This window comes from Gymnogyps californianus, chromosome 8 (genome assembly GCF_018139145.2).
Source record: "Gymnogyps californianus isolate 813 chromosome 8, ASM1813914v2, whole genome shotgun sequence".
Lineage (NCBI taxonomy): Eukaryota > Metazoa > Chordata > Aves > Accipitriformes > Cathartidae > Gymnogyps > Gymnogyps californianus.
Genome location: NC_059478.1, coordinates 33,854,436 through 33,875,554, shown reverse-complemented (window position 1 = coordinate 33,875,554; position 21,119 = coordinate 33,854,436). Strand labels below are relative to the sequence as shown.

Genomic DNA, 21,119 nt, shown 5'->3' with positions numbered 1-21,119 from the left:
AACAGCCAAGAGCCTGAGACAAACCTTCATTTTCCTCAACGTTATTTCCTTATTGCATATGAGAAGGCAGACTTTATTTTATATAAAAGAGTATAAAACCGGGCAGTAATTACTCAGAACAAGTGTAAGACGAGTATTATCATCAAATGACAATTAAAAAAAAAATTTAAAAAAGGGAAAGAACCAAATCCCTTATCAAGTGGCAAAATAAAATCATGAACCCCACCCCTTTATACTTCCCATGTCAAAACCACAATAGTGTTTAATTAAGAACCCATCAGACCAATTTAACAAAGCAAGTTTCTCCTCACTGAAACAGTTCCAGCATGTGATGGAACTACATAACATGTTATAGAAAATAAGAGCATATTTAGGGAAACTAGCCTTTATAAAACACAATTACAACTGTCAGCTATATCACTGAACAGTACTAATTTTTATTGTGTCTCGATGTTTTCATGCCAAAGTATTTCATTAGACCGTATGCGATGAATACTCTATTCTGTCAAAGGATGTTATATACTTACAGTTATTCCATCCCTAAGCTAGCACTATACATGTTTCTTAAAAGTCATTAGCAGACGTGTGATACCAGAAATAAGTACTTATGTGATTCACTGCCTTTAACAAATCAAACTCTGGGAAGCATAAATATATGCCAGCTTTTTGCGAAGGACAAGACTAGAAATTGTCTAGAAACTGCCAAAAAAAAATCCTGGTTTAGTCTGAAAGCTACCAAGAAACAGCTCTCTAACTAGAATGTTTAACGTAAGAGGGAATGCACACAATTATAAAGCCATTCTTCCTGCTCGTTCAGCGGCATCACATGCTGAGAAACCTGTATACAAGAAAGAAAAGAGAGGTGAAATAGTTGTTTATTGGAGAACTGTGTGTATGTTACCTAAAGTGCTATGTAAGCAAAATGAACTGTTTCAGTACTTATATCACTAACAGTAAATGACGAACATTCACCATCTGTAATGACAGTTGGTATTCAAAACTTACTATTGAATTTAACTGCATGACAGCAAAACATCCATAAGGGGCACTGAGCCTACAGTTTATACTGAATGAAGCCGAAATTAAAATTAATAAGACATCTTACAGGATCAGGATATACTAAAGCATCAGCAGCAATATTAGAATAGGCCCCAACCCTGCCCGTGTCATGGGACTGTATCTGTTTACAATGGCTTTGAATGCATCCACACTGGAAAGCTGTGAAATATAAAATAGTTTGGATGCGTCTTCTTTTAAAGAAAGAGACCATACTTTTAGAATAATAAAAACTGGATTTTCTTCATAAATGAATGAAGAAAAAAATATCATCGGCATTTGTAATGCATTTTCAATCTCATTCTATCCCTTAGAACTCTCATTTAGAATTTTCCCTAAAGTCTGCCCAGCTCTGGAATAGGGATCAGCAGATCAAATTGCCTTGTGGCTAAACATGATCCATAAGTCAAGTTTAACAAAAATTAGCCATCTGCAAATCACACTGTCCATAAGGAGTGCAATACATGTATTTTTGTTTCTGACTAGCACATCCTTGGTCTGTTTCTCACAGACATCAATGTATCTGTACTGGTGATGAGATGTCACTATCCACATGCTCATTATCATGATAAAAGACCTGCAAAAGGAGACTGTAAAGATGTGACATGATTTTTTCTTTTTGCTTAGATTTTAAGTTGGCTAAACAATAAAAATCTTACCGTCATGGATTTTGGTGCCACTTCCACAGCAAAAACAGTAAGTCCCCTATTACTTAGGCAGTTCTTACTCTGCTCATTGTTGACATGAATAATCACTTTGTTTTCAGACTGCAAGTGAAAAAACATGAAGAAACCCATTAGTCTTAATGCTTAAGTGGCTGCTCTTCATGTAACAACTACACATTCCTCTTACTTCCTCTGAATTTGCTATTTTATAGGATAGAAACGCATTAAGGATGCCGATGTCTATTCTCTTTGAAGACTAACAGTTTCAAATGTACCTTAGCATCATCAGAGCCCAGATCCATTGTCAAAAGTCATTTAAGACTTGTTGAAATAACTTAAGCACTTACAAAGACGCAACTTGGGAACACCATTTAGTGAGAAAACTATTTGCCACAGAACATTACAGATTTTAACCGTTTACATAGTTTCAAAAGGTAACTGGACAAATTCATACTAGATTTTAAGTACAAAGAAAATATTTCTGTCTCAAGTAGTCCTTGAACTGCAAATCACTAGAGGCTAGGACAGCTATCTGGAGAAGTGTCACTGGATGCTTGCCCAATTTTTGTTTGCAACATCCCCTACAGGCCATTTCTGAAGACTTCATTAATAGAGCTTTTAAAAAATACGTGAGGAAATTAATGTAAGTATAATCACTTAAAGAACAGATGCTCTTGCTAAAGCTATGCAAGAAGGATCCAATACATAAAACTGTAAGTTTGAGTAACAGAAAATTCTTTAACCACCAGTTTATCCCAGGTAATACTCAGACACAAGACCTAAGGACATGCTGCTGTACCCCGCTATTCAGTTGTGTCTAGATAAATCTCAATCTGACAGAGATGCTGAGACATGTTTGATTCTTAGACAATGCTATCCAACAATCTCTCTGTATTGAGAAATAGAATAGAAACACAGTTACTTTACACAATCAGCCTTACGCAGCAAAGAAGCTACTACTAGACTGGTAAGGACTGACCTAAAAAAAAAAAAAAAAGCTATTTCTGATGCTCACAGTCCAAAGGGTTTGTGGACAGCAGAGTGCAAATATAGTAATTCTTGAAATATGGTATCGTTGCAGAAATGTAAACACAATCTAGTCTTAAGCTGCTTATTACTTTGATCTAGCTGCTCTGGCATTACTTTGGCGAAGTCCTCATTTCTACATGGCAGCGAGATAAAGGCAAACAAAAGAATTATGCGTACAGGAAGATACTTATGGCAACAGGAACAAGGTCACAGATACTCACCTAGCACAGAGAGTATATTATAGCGAGTTTGTGCTTTGGATGATAGGAAATGCCTCATTAACTATTTATTTTGGCATATAAATGGGCAGACAATAGACTTGGTACTGCTTACTCCCTGAGAAATTTGAGGCTCTGTATGCAAGGTCTTTTAATCTCCCCAGCTCACACCCTGACTAGGGAGGGTTAGAAGACAGACACCTTTCTGTACCCACTGATTAAATACATATGCAAGACTAAAATGGAATCCCTCAGGAACTAGCATATTTCCTTAATTTAATTACAGAAATAACAAAGAAACAATTATTTCCCTTGAAATCATCAGTACGATAACTGAAGATATAATCAGACTGCTTGCACTGTGGGAAGCTTAGAAGACGACAGATGCATAAAACTGCCTTTTTATTATTTCTTTCCAGACATTTACAACACAAAAAAGCCTCCAGCCTACAAATTCTAATGAGATCTTCAGTGAAGTGCAACTATTTGCTTCAATGCAGAACAGAGGTATTTATGAAACCTAAATGGTATAAATGGCAGTGGTCAGTGATTTTAATCAGACAGCATTCAGGTGCCTCAGTACAGATCTCATCTCCTTCTCTCACATATCCCCAAACATATAAATAACTCCAGTATATCTACCCTAAAGGGCGAAGTGCAGATCTAAACCTGTAGTTCCAAGGAGCCTCGGCATTCAGTCCTAATATTAGTCCACCAACCCACCCCCTTTTGCATGTTTGTCCATTTAAAAATATACTTCTTGCTGTGATCTTTCATGATGTAAAGCATCTTAAGTTTAGCACCTTACCACATTGTATTTATTTACTCACAGTTCCTGATGTAAATGAAACTGAGAATGCAAGGCACATTCATTAGGATCTATGCAAAAGGTTTAAAATCTCTGCTTCTCACCAACCACTTTTGCTTGGATTTACAATTGTTAACTTGAATTAGTAATAAAGTAGACCTGCTAGCCAGTTAACAATTCATCCATAATATGCTTCTAGAACACAATCAATGCAAATCACCGCTCTTTTACTTTCTTATACACACTGAAAATATTAAATAGTGTAAATGCTGTAGTCTTTGCTCTTTCTGTAATTGTATTTCCTGTTCTTAGTATTTGTTTTCTGGTATTATGAACATGCCTCCAATAATTATCAAAATATTGAAAAATTGGAACGTGAACACAAAAAAGTATTCCGATTCTATATGATACTTAAAACTGCTTGCCTCATTATAATAAGCTGTCCCTTCCAAGAACACTGATCCAGACTCTTTTGAAGTCCGAGTCATATGTCAAAAAGAACTTTGCATCAGGCACTTTTTTTTTTTTAAATGAACTAGATACAGAAACTTGGTGTCAGAAAGATCAGAAAATGTAATCTCAAAAATGACACAAGGAGGGAAGAAGAACAACAATAATAGACATTAACACAAAGTACCTTACAGAAGTCACATGCCATACCTTATTTTCAATAACAGAAGTGATTCTCCTGCCCGCTTTGTAGGTATAGATGATTATGTTTTCACAGCCGTCCATTACTTTGGCCTCTCCTTTATTAACAACAGACTTGCAAATAGCCCTGTTGAGTTGCCAGCTCCCTGCCTCTAGATATATGGCTTTAATTCTGGGTTTACATTTTTCTGCATAGATGTCGATGACAAAGGGGCATGCCTGCAATGGAGAAAATGAGTTTTATCATCACTTTATCTGTAGTTTCTCCCCTCAGATTTTCATCCACAGCTCCTAAGTATTTTCATATATACTCTGAAGTAGAATTACCCAAATACAAGTATGTCACTGAATATTAAATATTCAAAACCTGAGAGCTGTGGCAATCTTTTAAACCAAATGAAAGCTCAGGACAAATGAATGTTTTTCATGCCAGTCACAGTACACTCAATATGCAGTTTGGTGCATTTGGCTCCAACATAGCAAACCCTTCCTGGGATAGCAAAACGTACAGGAATTAAGATGAGGTATGAATGTATTTCAGTGTCTGAAATAAACCTGTCTCCTTTACCTGTCACACTCATGCTATTTTGCCACTTCATACAGATTTAAATCATCTGCAATGTTGCATTAAGCACTCTGCTCTTACAGTATCTTGGCTAAGATTAGTACGTGCAACAACCAGGAGTTTGCATTTTCTTAGACTCAGTAATAGCACCTCAGTTTCTTTCAAATGGCTATTGGAATCCACTAGGATTTCTCAAGTTCTGTCTTTAATTTGTTAGAAGCTCAATGCTCCTGAAATATCAATCTCTTAAATCATCTGAAATCGAGGAATTAAAGGGTTAAGTTATAGACACAAGTAGATGTACATTTTAGATGAATGACTAAAGCATTCGAGAGCTATGTTGTGCTTTGGAAAGCAACGACTATAGCCATAAACCACAGCTAGTATAAGGCACAAAATACCTTTTTGAAATTTCTAACTTGATAAAAACCTCCCCAAAATCTTCTTTCTTAGAGGATAGCTCCCTCTTACGTCTGAAATGCAGACAGGCAGTTTTGTAGTTGCTCTGCTAACCATACTCGCAGGAAAAGGAGAAAGTGCTCATCATTAAGAAACCATTCACTGTGATCTCAAGATTTTCACTAAGAGATGACTGATGTCTCTCAACCATACTGAGTATTTTTGGCTCTGCATATATTTGTTTCACACACATATATTTTATACGGTGACTACACTGACCTGTTTTGTTTAACAAAAGTTTAAGAAATATTATAATCAGACTATGATTTTTAAAAAATCAGCTTTTCTTGGGAATGAAACTTAAATGATTATCTGCATATTTAATGTTTTCTTTAATTTTTCTAATTTTTTTCTCTTCATTAAAGAGATCCTCTTTCTTTAGTGAGCACTATTAACACCAACACTGATACTGTCTCTGTAAAAAAAAAAAAAAAAAAAAAAAAAATCTATAAGCGCACAGAAATATCAGAGAAATAATCCGTGGTCCTGTAAAGTAAACAGTGTGCCACCCAAAGCCCCTTCATTACAATTTTATGTTGAACACCTTCAGACACTGTTGTGAAAAGCAACAATAACAGAAATAGCCACGTCTGAAAATTATGAATTCTGAATCACGTGGGGAAAAAAGTTATCTTATCCACTTCTGTTGTGGCTTGGGCCAGGAAAGTGACTTTTTTAAGTAGAGCAAGTCCTGCATTTTGTAGGTTTGGTGACAGGTCACAGTTTACCATCACCGCCTTCTTATCACTTCCCACCAGCAAGGTGCGTGAATTCTTTCACTGGGTATAATCCAAGGTTCCTTCCTCTACAACCCCACAAAATCCTGGCTTTCTCTAAAGCAAAAGGCAAGCTTCTTCCTTCAACTATGTCAGTGTTACACTAAGAAATAGGATACTATAATGACTGAAAGTCATAGTGTAAACCCTGTATTAACAGTGTTTGGACTGGATCACTGACCTACTGAAATCAGTTTATGACAGACAGAAACAGTACTGCAGTTAAACATGTGCAGCAAGTTGTATGCGAAGCAGTTATTTTTGCTATATGGCTATCATACCTCTGTCATTTCTAACGCTTTATTGTAGCCCAGAGACAATAAAGTGACCCAAAGGTCACTAGGATCCCCTTCACGGTCATTGGCTTCCATGAGATTCAAATCCATAAATCCTTGTCTTGTTAGTTCATTCTTCTTCATATCAAAATTCTCTGTTTAAAAAGAAATATAAGGTAGCACTTAAACGTCTGTTCTCTCTGCAAACACCCTTTATCCTTCCAAAGCTAAACCCGCTTCCGTTAAAGAGGTTTAAAAGATGGAGCCATCTTGCAGCCTCAGGCTCTCCAATATTATTTGGGAAAGAATGTCCTTGAGCAGATATGTGCTCTTTGCAGAGCTTCCCTGTGGATTTTAGATAATGACTAGAAACAACTGGCCCCTTGTATAACCCAAAAGAGGGTGAGATTTCAAAACAGAAAGAGTTCATATTGATTTTTTTTTTTTTTCCTTTTTGCTAGCAGTATTTGTTGTGGTTGAGATTTGCAGAATGGGGTGTATTAGGAATGGGAAATGAAAGTCTGCTGGAGCCAGCACCCTTAGTGCTTGAGGTCCTTGAGATAGAAATGATTTACTTAGTTCCTAAAAAGCAATAAAATGTCAGTAATCCTAACACCCCTCTCTAGATAGAATATCATAGATCGACCACTCTAATGTCAGCAAACACATAATTGAAATGTCCTTGTGTCAGAGATTTTTAAAAATGGTTTTCTCATCTTCATAACAATGCTAAATCTTTACTATATATTATTAAAAAGGGATTACCAATTTAATAAATCTATCTAAGGGTACAGATGCTATAACAAATGGCTTGAACTTTAGTGTCAAGATTTATGGTATTCGTCTGAACCCTTCAACTGATTAATGACCTGGTAAAACATTCACCATATTCTCTTCTTTCCTCTCCTATACACTTCACACACACATACACCCCTCCTACTCATGTTGAGACCAGTGCACAGAGGCATAACACTGACAAAGTCATAAAGTGTGGAATAGCACGTACAGGCATGAAAGAGACAAGAAACTCATATATAGAAAAGTATTTGTGTATGATCTTTCCATCACTTAGGAAAAAGTCCAGTATCTTAGAGTGTTTTGGGGAGAAATAGTTAGCAGGACTTGCCAGATCTAAAGTGTTTTGGCCCAAATGAAGCAATGTGTCATAGCCTACAAAGGAATTATATCAAACATGACATGGGCCGATATACAATGATATGCCATACTGGCATGTCAGATATGAGTTGAAGAAAACCTGTATTTCTTATAGAAGCTTCTAATTTTCATACAGTGGCTTCCAAATTTCCAGTTTGTTCACTCACGGCAGCCAAACTGGCCATGCTTTGAAACTACTACTTTCATGCACTGTATTATTAGAGCAGCCTACAGTCACTGGTGGTTGAATTCTCCTAGCCCTCTTATGAGGTAAATATGTGCATTCTCAAGGCCTTTGCAAGCTTAAAGCAATGCCACAGAATTCCTGTTTTCTTCAAAATTGACATTTGTGGCCCAACACTGCTCCTGCAAGCTGGCAAGACATCCAGTAACATTGATGAGATGTGTCAGCAGATAGAAAACAAAGCACAGCTGAAAGAGTCTTAACTGTCTGTCAGCTTCCTCATCTCTCTCACAGAAGTCTCAGAATCTCACGGCTGTCACATAGCACAATATGGACAAACTGACACACCATATATGAACCTTCAAAAGACAGATTTTTAATGAAAAACTGCTTACATCTGAAGAAAACATATAGTTCCAATTGGCATTTTCTAATGTCTAATTTTCTGAACAATCATCATAAGCTCTAGATGCCATTTTTAAAGCATCATATACACACTAATTAAATGTCCCTCTCAACACTTTGTGAGATATGAAAGCAGTATCAGCTTAATCTGCAGAAAGGAGATTGATTAAACGAATACCTGTTGCAGTTTAATTCACCATATGATCCATGATTAGAAAACTTGTAGTTTTTGGCAGCTACAAAATCTTTCACCTACAAAACTTTGCAATTAGCAATGGGAAGAATTTTCTCAGCAGAGAGTCAGTGGCACACAAACGAGAATGAAGCAAAACAAAGGACAGGAGACTGGAAAAGGAAAAAAAGAAAGAGGGAGAAGACAACAATATCTACATGTGTTCTTGGTATAGGCTACAAAATACTCAGTTCTTCTATACTATATACATAGTAGGATGCTATAAACAACAGCTTGCAAGTAGATTCATAGCCCTAATTAGATGTATCAAGCACAGCAACAAACTTACCCTTACATACAGCCCATGCTTCCTCATCACATTTCTCACCACTAGTTCTCAGTTCAAAGAAATTGTATTCCTCCAAACTCAGAAGGCCATTTCCATCCAAATCGATTGTTTCAAATATATCCAATAAAGCGGCTCTAAAAGATGAAAAAGGCAGAACTATTTCAAATACTTCTGTTCCCTTTACTGTCTCATACTATTGTCAATAACTATTCAGTCTATTTGAGAATATTCTGTACAAACAGTACTTTAGTAACATACAGCTTTTAAAAACCCAGATGTTATTTGGAGCACACACTTTTACAATAGTTACCATACCTATTTGGGAATATGACTCACCGGAACTCTTTGGTCAGAGCCAGTTCTCCATCTTCACCTCTATACACCAGTTTTGCTTCTCCAGTCATTTGTGTTTTTACCTTCTTCAACCTGCAGCCTGTTGTGAATGGGAGAAGCCAGTAAACTCCTGATCCAAGCTCCCCTTTCCATCCAAACATCTACTCTTAAAGGAAGACAGACAAGTTTGTAAGTTACTTCTCAAATGTCACCTTTCTTTATTACTACTAATATTCATACAAAAGTGATTAATTACTTGAAAACACTGGTAATGCTAGGTTCTTTCCTTAAAACATGTCTACAGTGAGATGCTGTGTGATGCCATGTTAAAGACACAAAAACGAGTGAATCTTTTAGTTATAATAAAAGTTAGAAAAACGTACAAGACCAGAGATGAGGGGAAAACAGTCATTAGTAGAAATGTCTAATAACAGTCCTAGCATTTTTCAGATTTGTAACACTTTAATTATTAAACTTCAGAACAAAAGCAGCCAGAAGCAGGCTGACAAAACCCACCGAGTTTTTAATTTCCTCCCTGATTTATCAGCTTTTTTTCAAACTAGCAACAAAAACTTCCTATGTAAAAAGTCACAAGTGACTTAAGGTTTATGAAGCAAGTTGAGTTCCCTGTGGCTTGGAAGGGGGAAGTAAGTTAATGCTGCCATTTCTCCTCCCTTATTTCTCCCATAGGATAAGAATATTCTGTGCACTGTGAAGTTCAAAATCATATATATGGCACGGAGAAAGAAAATTAAAGGAAATTTTAACAAATTTTACCTTTGAAATTTTGTGCTTGAAGGTGCAGGAATACAAGTGAGTTTCCCCAAGTATCTATACAGATAACCAGCAACTCAGCAATATTTGCCAACACACCACATGATAATATAGTCCTCACAAGAATTTCATTAAGCTTCCATACATGTGGCTTGCAATTCAGCCCATCCAAAGGGCATAACTAAGACAGTATTACATCTTACCTTGCACAAGTTCTGTCAGTTTTGAAAGGGAACATGCACAGAACAAGTGTTTCTTCTCTCCTCTAATCTGATTAGGTACAGTTTGAATTCCTTCCAAACACATGGGAACTCGCCCATGCAGCATTAACACATACACTAAAGATATAAGAATTAAAATAGGAATACAACAAAAATATCTAACCTCTTTGTTTTGTTGTTCAGTAAAGCTCACAAACTGTAGATTTTCTTGGGTTTCATTTTCCTTGAGAATATACAAAGCTGTATCCACTGACAACCAATGATAAGATTTTCCTAAAGAGAAAAACATTCCCAACACAAATGCTCAATAATGGCACAAAAATTGTTCTTTGAACCCCAAAGTAGGTATTTCTATGGTATTTATCATCTTGATCCCTGTTAATCTAAGATGGGAAAAAAAAAAATCCATTATGTGTTATTGGGATTTCCTTCCTATTTAGGCCAATCAGATAAATTTTTCCAAGTCTTGTGATTGTCTTACAGATAATGATTACTGTTAATAGTTCTAATATTAAAACCTTTGGTAGTTAAGGAAGCTATTTTTGTTGTTTCCTACTATTAGTACAACATTATTATTTATTACTTTTCTTTATACTAAGGCTCCTAGATACTTGCAATTAAAGATATTAGCAAAATTATATCATAGTCTCTTCTAATGTTCTGTAAAATATTGTTAAACTCATCTTGACTGGAAACCCAGATTATGTGCAAAAGCTAGGGATACCAGAAGATGTGAACCTCAGAAGCGTAAGTTTCAATCATTTTTAAGATTTAAATAGCAAGATCCCCCTACATGGCATCACTTACAATTTGTTTGTCTGATCATAGGTTTTGTTTGTCTTGGGTTGGATTGGAATGGAGGCCGGGTCTTACATATGTTGAATAGATGCTATTTGAATCTCTTTGATTTCTTGTAGCTGCTCAGTTCCTGAGGGCAATTAATCAATGAGCTATTAAGTGGTCTTCAAGTTAATCAGACCAAAACAAAACAATGAATGCAGGGGCTTAGTTTTTCTACAGTTAGGAGTCAAGAATACTAAAGAGTGGCTACACACCACACAACTTTATTAAAAATTGGAAGGTATTTTTGATTTCTCATAAAAGGTAATTGCTCTGCTAACATGAATCCTTTCTTTACATATCAATATTATGCCTTCCTCTTCACAACAAAACACAAAGATATTTCTACATACAGGACAATAATGTGCAAAAGTAGAATTTTTTTTTTTTTTTTTTTTTTTTTTTTTTTTTTTTTTTTTACAAAAAGACAGGCAAGTACTCTTTTGGTTACACAGAATGTCTGGACAATCCTGCAGCAGAACTATTCTAAATGAAAAAAAGAAAAGTTACAAGCAGAACACCGAGACATTCTGTTACTCAAATCTGTTTGTATCGGATCACATTTCCTCACCATTAGAAGTCTGTTGACCAGCTTCCCATTTCAGCCAGGTAGTAATTGGAAAATGACTGCTTTCTGTCAATTATTTGCAGTGAAGTTTTTATTACGAACCTCAATCAGAATCAATCACCAACCTGTAGCACAACAGCCAGTCCAGATGACTCTAAAACATCTTTGGGATCTAATGGCTCCTGTTTCACAGGATTAAAAAGGAAATAATCTACTTGGGGAAAAAATAATTCCAACGTAGCAACTAGATAAAGCTCCTTGGTAAATCACTGGAGAGAACAAAGCCAATAGCATTTGTAGAAAAGGACCACAAAGGCTGACTAATCTCAGGTGACTCTAATGCTGGGCTTCACTCTTTTAAGATGAAAATTAAAATAGGCAAACTAAGCTATAAATCCCTCAGACAAGATTCATAATCAAAACATCAAGATACCATACTGCCATAAAAAGCCATAACCTATTTTAAGTATTTACAAAAGTATTTGAGGTGGAGAATACAATATTCACTAAGATTTGTACTGTTGTTTCCTACAAAGTACATTAACACCTTAAAGAGAGATACTGCAAACAGTGCTAACATTTGAATTTTGGAATAAGAAACTTCACCAAGCCAAAAATAATCTAAGAGGTTGGCTGACTAAAGGGAGAAAGGTAATGGACTTCGCTGATTTCCACTGCCCCAGTGGTGAGCACAAAAACGACTAAGCAGAAAATACAGTGTGACAAGTTAAGTTGTATTTTTAATAGGACTCTGTCAACAGAGAAAAGTATTGCTATATCGCAATATCGCAAAGTATTGCGAGTGAGAAAGGGAGAGATGTAGTAGCAGAAGAGAAAATATTTTTAATAGAGGAAAATTCTCCAAAGAAATACAAATACACTTACCTTCTACCTGACGAATGTTTAAAGGCCTGATGGTAATACATACTGTACACCTTTGAGGTAAGTGCAACTTGTACTTGTGACTAATGATTTCACCATCTTCTTCTAAGTAGAAGCATCCTTTGGATTGTGCACATTGCCATTCCTGGAAACCAAGCAAATATTAGATGTTGCCTTCATCTTTGATCAAGATAAAAGTGCCTTCTCTGAAATACATTAATTTGATGATTTAATAAATCCTGCATAAAATACACCACAAGATACAGCACTGATCTTCTACTCTTTTTTAAATTAATTTTCTCAAATAGTCCTTTTTGTAGTCAGTTTTTGCAAAGCACTTAGTAACTTTGCTTCACTTGTGAAAATGCTTGAAAAACATACAGATTACCCCAATGCTCAAATAGTTGAAATGAAATTTGAATTGCCATGAAGAATCAAACTGAACTCATGAAATTCTCTGAACTGTGTGATTTACCACTGAAAGGGTGGAATTTTGCTACATTAGTTCCATCAGGCCAATCAAGCAAAGAACATAATTGATTAGCTGAACAATGAGGAGTTATTTGCTCAGACAAATCACAAACACAAGTACTGGTCAAATTATGTGGTTCTTCTTGACTTCTGTCAAAGCTATTGGAAAGACTGAAAACTGCTGTATTTGTGCATAATCCAGTTCCTGGAGAAGCCATGATTTTGCTGAGATGCTAAAACAGCTACATGCTTCAATTTTTTTTTTTTAACAGCAAGTCCCAATTTTCAATTTCAAATATCATTTGAATGATATTTATTTAGCAAAATAAAAACAAAGTCCTTATAGACAGGTTGTATGCCTTGAGGAACAGAACACATTCTTGATTTGCCTTCTCTGGTCTGGATTCAGTCCATGATTTCTAGTCACTTTCCTAGCAACGGAAGATAATGTTTCCGAGCGGAGCCTAGCAGAAGGAATCTTGCAGTGTAATCCTAGCAGAGAGCTCTGTCCAGGTGGCTGTACCTATGCTTAGTGTTCAGTGTCACAGGTAAGCTAACAGAGATTTCAGAAGAGAGCTTGTACAAAATGGAGAAGGTCTGCATGCAACTCCCAGTAAGGAGGCTGATTACTAACTCCATCTAAGGCCAAACAGTCTTCATCAGAGTGCTACATTTCATTTCTCCTCTTAAAAAAAATCAGTTCTCATTACAACGCATTCACGCTCAGTTGATGGTACTTTACAGTCAACAACCTAAAGGTGTCAGGCAAGAACTGGACTTTGCTAGTGTACATACACCCAGGATGCCAAGTAACACACTCGGTAATACATGCAGCTCTGATCCTGAATTTAGATTTCTCCATTCAGAACTCTGCATTTCTTAAGAATATAAATTACTCAGGGACTCATGGATTTAAGAGCCTTCAGTCCTGTGCCACAGTTTTGCCACTGATTTCTGTGGGAACAGGATCAACTCCTCTATACTAAACATTTCTCATTCAAACATTACCAAATTCATCTTCATTATACTCCTTTCTGCTTTAGGAACTTTTTATAAATTAATCAAAACAAAGAGAGAGATGTACTTTGAGAAAACTCACCACCTGTGTTGGCATAGAAAAACTGCAGAATCTAATACTATCTCTCACTTCATTCTCTGTCTCTGAATCACTCTGATAAGTTTCACCCAAATAGCACAAACTCAGCTATGAAAAGAATCTTCACACTAAAGGAATAAAAATATATCATTCTGAAAACATGAATGTGGATAAACACTGAGAATTCCAAATTTTACACAGCTGGAAACTATCTTAATCTCAAATTACTTATTATTATGGTAAGACTACCCTGTCCCATCCAAGATGTTGATCTAAAGGCAAATTATTTCATCCTCAGTACCCCAATAGTTTTGGTAGCATAATGCATCATACCAATTTTAGATGTCAAATTCTGCTAATTATATTTGCATACAGCTGACAATATGGAGTACTTTTAAGTACAAATACTATATACTTTGCAACTCACTTTCTGCTGTTCTTTGGAGGTTTGGGATTTTTAAAGAAAATGAAGACTTTGCTAAGGAGGTTCTAAGAGACTTTAAAAGTAAACATACTTCCTCAGAGCACAGGCTATCAAAAAGACAAAGATCAGTTAAGCTATCTAAAATAAAGTGGGACATCCAATCCCTGATGGAAACTAATATCCAAGTCCCTCCCCTCCCATAATCTCCCATCATCTTTTCCAGTTAAGATACCATGTTCGATCTCGGTCCTCTGTGGAAACCTATCTCGTCTGCTATCAGGGATGCAGAGGGAATAGCATGCTGTTAGAGGAACAATGATCTCATCTCACCAGCTACATCTACACTGTGAAATAAAAGACGGCAAGAAGCAAGGTGAAGCATTCAACACCCTATCATCCATACTGTTTAGCTGTTAGCTCATTCCATGGCTCTGTTTCAGATGACTACAACTAGCGCTCTTCAAGAAAACGTGTACGCAGTTCAAAGGATTTTTCACTTCAGGCACCACTTTCAAAAAGGAATATGGATGTAACTGCACTCCATTTGGCTTCCTGTGACCTACACAGTCAATATCATCCCATCAGGTTTTATAACCTTGTACACTCCATGCTGTGACCTACCCCACAGCTTGTAACATGTATTTTTGGTTGGGATGCAGAGGCATAAGATTATGAATGGCACTGGAAAATATAATTTCTTAAACCCACAACACTACCGCATGGGTTCTAGGAAAAAAAGCAAGCCAAGTGCCATTTAAAGTGGACACAATCTGCTTGAGAGGGTGCTAGGCCTGAGCCTTGTCGAAGTGCAGCTACCTATGCTACTTGGTCCACGGAGTCAGAGATCAGTCCCTGGCCACGTTTTATGTAGCGGTATAGACCTAATTTACAAGGCCACCTAAAAATTGTATACTGATCTTTATCCATGAAACTAGATTTCTAGTGACAGGATAAGCAAAAGGGGTCCAATCACAAATAATGAGGAAAGAAGTGAACACAGACAAAACGTTACTGGGACTTAATGGTGAGGTTTAAACGTTGAGCAACAGATAGGGTTTTCTCAGTCAAACAAGTGGATAATGGGAGTTGATAGTAACATTAGAGTCAACATAAGTCAGTGCTAGAATTCGAATATGTAGTTTAGTCTATTAAATCATTTCTAGAACTGTTCCGTTCTCCATAAACTGTTTATACCAATACTTGCATGACTCCTAACTTCATCTGAAGTCCATATGCACTAAATTGAGATTTTTCCTTAAAACTTGACCCAGCTGAGATAACTGGTTGTTAGCTCATTTAGTCTCTAAGCTTAATAACTTACAAAACGGTTTGAAAAATTAATGACATTTCAAAAAGATCAAAGTCAAAAGGTCTGCTAATGAAGCAATATGGCTGTTCTTGGAGACATAAACAGCAGTCCAAATGTGCTATAACAATTCAAAAAGATACTGTGACAATTTGCATGTACAAAAATTACTCTAACAGCCACCTTCTATTCCCCCTTTCTCACTATGGCAGTGGTTTTCAAACCATCATCTCACAGATAGCCCATGGAGAGTAGCTTTGTCCTGTTTGTTTGCCTTCCATTTTTCTAGCTGTTACTTCAGATGAAAGACTTACCTTTTTTGCAGTTTTGCATTCAGATAGACATTGTTACAACAGGGACATCAAACAATCCAAGCAAGCAGGGAAAATAGCTCAAGGAACAATGTGCAGGTTAAGATGTGAGCAACAGTAAGCAAAAGTTTGATAATGCTTTAGGAATCAAATACTGAACTGTTATTCTCACAGAGAGCGTAAGGTGGTGCTATATTCTCTAAATTATCCATGTCAAATTACAAACAGGTATGTAAATTTGGGAAGCTGAAAGATGATTTTGTGTTTTGATTTCAGTATGTCACTGCAAAGCATAACAAAAGTTGTCACATAATAGCTAACATCGTGGGAAATGTTTGTATTAGAAATGTTAATCATAAAGAAATGTTTGGCACTACCTACTGGTGCCAGTGCTGGTCACTGCCCAAATAATGCATTCCACTGCTATTACAATTTAAGTTATTATTGAAATTGTCCACGCACTCATGCATAATTCCAAATAAAAAGCAATGTTTGTGAGAGGAATTGTTCCTATGATTAAAGCAAAGAACTTCAGTTCAAGGCTTTGTCTTATACAAACCTGTTCCATATGCACGGAAAAACATCTTGCTAGTTCAACTGCATGAGGCTACTTCACAGATATGAGTGGGAGCATCTATCTGTTTCGTTCAGGAAAAAGACTTTTCTCAGGTATTTCTTTTGCTACCCACTGTGTGTACAGGTCTTTCACTGACTTCAGTAGAGCAGAATGCAAAGGTGAGACTCCTCAGCAGCGACAATTAAGCTACCCAATGCAGAGAGAAGATTTCAGAACATGATACACTGCTTGCTTTTTTTTGTTAACGTCTTTCAATCTTGACTAAAACTGACACAAAGAATACTTTGCAGAAATTTAAGATCTCCATTAGCCAGCTTTTAATGAATTGTGATTCAGCTACAGCTGAAGCCCAACAGGTCAGCATGTTGTTTATGCACATCCGTAGCACTTCTGAAACTATTTTTGTCTCCTCAAATTTATTTATATGGCTTTGAACGTGTCACAAAACTCCACTGACAAAAAGAAAACACGTGGAAGAATGTACTATGAATACATTCCATGTTTTCCAAGGGTTTTTAGATTTAGACATTCACCATATTTTGACTTCCACTGTTTTCTTCTGTCAGAAAGGTAAAGTTGGCATTGGTCCAACTTCACGATGGCGATATTTTCTTCCTGTCCCAAAAAGACAGGTGAACTTCAGAAGAAAAAAAAAAATCTGAATATAAGATAAATAAGAAGATGCTAGATTCTGATCCACACCACAAATGAATCGCTGTGTATTTATTCATTGATTTTGACGGAGTTTGCATTGTGCTCTTAATAGTTAGGGTTAAAAAAATTAGTAGTTCTACTTACACCTTTTCATGTTTATTGATTGATTTCAGGTTTTGTATGATGCTAATCAATAGTAATTGATATCTGCAGCTGCTTTTTTTCAGTCAGTTCTTACTAGATTGTACAAAGAAAGAGGAATCCAATATTGGGAAACTGTGTGATGGTTTTATATACTACATATCATGTTTGAACAAGGTGAAATTGCAGGTTAAATTGCATGGAGGTCCAGATACCTAAACAGACTGCAAAAAATTCCTTTGAGATTATGTTTTTAAATTTTAATATAGAACAAATGTCACTGTATAGCAATGTCGAAGATATAAAGGACTTCGGAGTTCAATAACAAATACAGAGTTGTTATTTGAAACAAAAATGTAACTCATGAGAACAATCAGTTCAGTTTTCTAGCAGCAGTTATACTATGTGGTCATAACCATTTTTTCCCTTTTATACAGGAGTCTCAAGGTGCACATTTTTAATGTATCCTAGCATTTTCCAGTTAATGTTTTATATTTCTACAGCTATTATTTTCTGTTGAAAGAAAACTAGTAAAGGTTCAGTCAAGAAAGGGAAAACAAAGGAAAAAGATCAATATTAACACTCTACAAATATTGACTTAGCAAAGTGACTTTGTTGTCTTTCTCCCACAGGAATTTATATTGAATGAGTGATTTATTTAAAAGAAAATACTGATAGAACATATTAGTCTAACTAAAAATCAATATTTTCAGGCTACAGCATATATTTACAAAGTAATGCCCAACAAACTGAATATGCTCACAGATCTGTTATTTATTTCCAATTACCTTTCATATAAAGGTTTATGATACACAATCTTTCAGACTACTTAAGCATTTAAAGTTCTCACCAACCTAATAAATTATTAAATTTTAAATTTCTCAAAAAGTCATTAAACGTTTTATCCAACAGTGGTTTCATTTATAAAAAACACACTTGGTTCTATTAAACCTTCACACCTGAAAAATTATTTTCAATAACTAGATGTCAGCAAAACCAACAGTATATAAAAATGTTACTATGTATCAAGAAACCTCTCAGTAGTTTATAGCTGCCCTTGACAAACTATTAATAAAACATAAGCTAAAAATCAGAGAAAAACGGTTTCTTATTTAAAATGCAATAACATATGTGCCTAGAGGAAAACAGCATAATTTCAATAGGACTAGCTTACATGATACCTTCATTGTGTCTGGCTCAATTAGCTTTGTGTTTCTGTTGCTGCTGGCACCCACGCTGATATTGGTAGAAATGGATGCTTTGCAACTTTGAGCTGATGAGGGTCTTGAAGGAGTTCTGCTATCACCTATAAACATACATACTTAGTTACAATTACATTATTTCAACCCACTCCTAGTGCTATTTATCATAAAGCCTTACGTTTATAGGCACCCAGAGAAAAACTGGATGCCAAGAATGTCAATCAGATAAGCTGACTTCCCTTAAAATTATATAACATTTAATAATTCATTAGCCAAACATCTTTACTTCCCTGACTGTACATCCTAGGTGAATGGGCACACGAATGGCAGAACCTTGGAACCCACTCTGCCTGAAGGACAAGAAATTGTTACCACATGATTCCATTTACCTTGGAATCAAGGTAAATCTGTCCTAAGTGGATAGGTTTAACCTGCTTCTAATTTAAAGTTATTTCTTTTCAGGACAACGTAGTTTCCCTGCCAGATAGCACATCACTTATGCACAGCTGCCCAATGCAATTACTTCCAAGCCTCTACTTTCTGGTTCCTTATGTTGGGGCAACTCTGCTGGTACAATTGTTGATTTAGCTACAGTCTTCATCACTGTTCTGTCATTTCTGCACCTCTTCAGTATTGCTTAGAATTGAAGCAACTTAAAGTAAACAGCGCACACTACATGCAAATATTTCATACATGGTACCTTTGCAGTCTGTTAGCCTGTGGTCTTTCTCCAGTTTGAGGAGGTTTAAGTATCTTTGTAACTTCAGGAAGAACATTAAACTCTGATATTGATTGTGCTTGAAAAGCAGCCTCGATAATTGAAACAAACAGACTGCTTATTGATAAATGTTTAAGGTTTCATCTCTGATCAGGAAAGGAAATAACTTGCTTATGTTGCAACATCCGAGCATTCATTTTCTCTCTTCCCTCTGGACTGTGTCACATGAGAGTCAACGAAATTCACCCTTAAGAATTTGAGAGCTTCAGATCATAGATGCAGCCAAAGTCCATTTGAACATGGAGGTCAGATATTCTACTGAGACATTTATGCAATTGCTACAGTAGAAATGAGTATTGGTCAATAACATACTAATCTGAGAAAAATTAAACAAATACTCAACTGTTCATTGACCCAGAGCATGATCTCCAGCAGAATGAAAACTTCCAGTATGAAATATAAATACCTTTCGTTGGTGCTAGTTTGTGATCAGTTTTCCTCGAGATTCTTGGTGATGGTTTTGACACTGGCAGTGTGATCCCTTCAGAGGAAGTTTCAGCTTGACTTCCAAACTGCTGTTGCCTCAATCGACTATCAACTTCCAGTTTCTCTCGTGCAGTCTTGCAGCACTGCTCACTGGTTGTCATGTATAAGTCGCAAAACTTAGATAAAGAAAAGTAATCTGTTAAGTGAAACATTCTCTCTCACAGTTTTAAGGATTAAAATGTAACATTAGTAAGAAAGGACAGGTCAATACATGTAATGCATTTTCTCTTACAGCACAATATTTTCATTTTCATGAATCAGTGCGACCACTCAAGTGACACAGTAAAATGGAGCCATGATTCAACAAGGAGGTCCAAATATTGAATGAAAATTAAGTGCGACTTTCAACCCAAGAGGTGATTTATATTTCTTTCTAGATATTTGAAGTCCGATTTTTTTTTAACATGGGATTTTTAATAGGGGGTTGTTTTTCTTCTATGAAACTATATTTATGTACAGATCTTTTGGGCTGTTTATTCAGTTCAAAACTTAGAGATGACGTCAGAAAAACCGATAAAGTGTTGCATCTTGAAAATCAGAGGTTCAACATATACGATAATGTGCCATACACAAGAAATTATGAAATGTCACAGACATAGCACCTCTCACTGATTAGCTAAGTTGGCTGTCAATTGTCATCTTTACCTGCCATTCCTTTAACTCTTACCTTCACACATGCTGTTAGGTTTCGTGCTTACTATTAGGCTCTGCCTAATACATTAAGTTCACTTGCAGCAAGTGACCTTTTCAAGGATAATAGCCAGAAAAAGTGAGTGAAACAGAAATATATACCAGCCCATGTTCCAGTACATAGGGAGTTGGAGGGGGGGGCCTGGGGTAAGGTCATCAATGGACCAACACGTGGAGGACACATTGCATTTGATAATGCTACTACTGTCAATAACATCAAGTCAATAACACAAGAACAAATAATATCACTCTGTTTGCCATACCTTGTTGTAGTCAAGTTTGCCACCGCAGTTAAAATCAGCTTGTTTAGTAATGGCACTCACTTCATCCCGAGTCATTTTTTCACCTCTCTGCAATAAAAAACAACTCAGTTTGGGTTCCTAATCAAGAATGCTGTTCACCTACAGTGCACATTTAATAAAAACACAAAGATTCTTTTAATATCCTTTCAGGGAATCTTACCTTGCAATACATTAAAATGGATTTTGATTTGAATCAAAATAGAGGTCAACATCATAAAAAATTATGTCCCTACAATCCTGCTAAATACTGAACAGATTAATTGCATCAGTTTATGCAATTTTGTGGTGTCTTCCAG

General features: G+C 36.1%; 1 protein-coding gene across 1 annotated transcript in view; it reads right to left on the bottom strand.

Moving 5' to 3' along the window:
• Positions 1–207: 207 nt before the first annotated feature.
• Positions 208–21,119, bottom strand: part of EFCAB7 (EF-hand calcium binding domain 7) — a 30,123-nt gene continuing 9,211 nt past the window's right edge. Inside the window, exons 4-14 of the mRNA XM_050901361.1 lie at positions 20,785–20,871; positions 19,752–19,947; positions 18,547–18,671; positions 12,389–12,530; positions 10,259–10,368; positions 9,104–9,261; positions 8,768–8,901; positions 6,509–6,657; positions 4,437–4,646; positions 1,716–1,823; positions 208–838 (exon numbers count right to left, since the gene is read on the bottom strand). Of these exons, the coding sequence (XP_050757318.1) occupies positions 764–838; positions 1,716–1,823; positions 4,437–4,646; positions 6,509–6,657; positions 8,768–8,901; positions 9,104–9,261; positions 10,259–10,368; positions 12,389–12,530; positions 18,547–18,671; positions 19,752–19,947; positions 20,785–20,871 (1,494 nt within the window). The 3' untranslated portion in view covers positions 208–763. The remainder of the gene's footprint in view (positions 839–1,715; positions 1,824–4,436; positions 4,647–6,508; positions 6,658–8,767; positions 8,902–9,103; positions 9,262–10,258; positions 10,369–12,388; positions 12,531–18,546; positions 18,672–19,751; positions 19,948–20,784; positions 20,872–21,119) is intronic.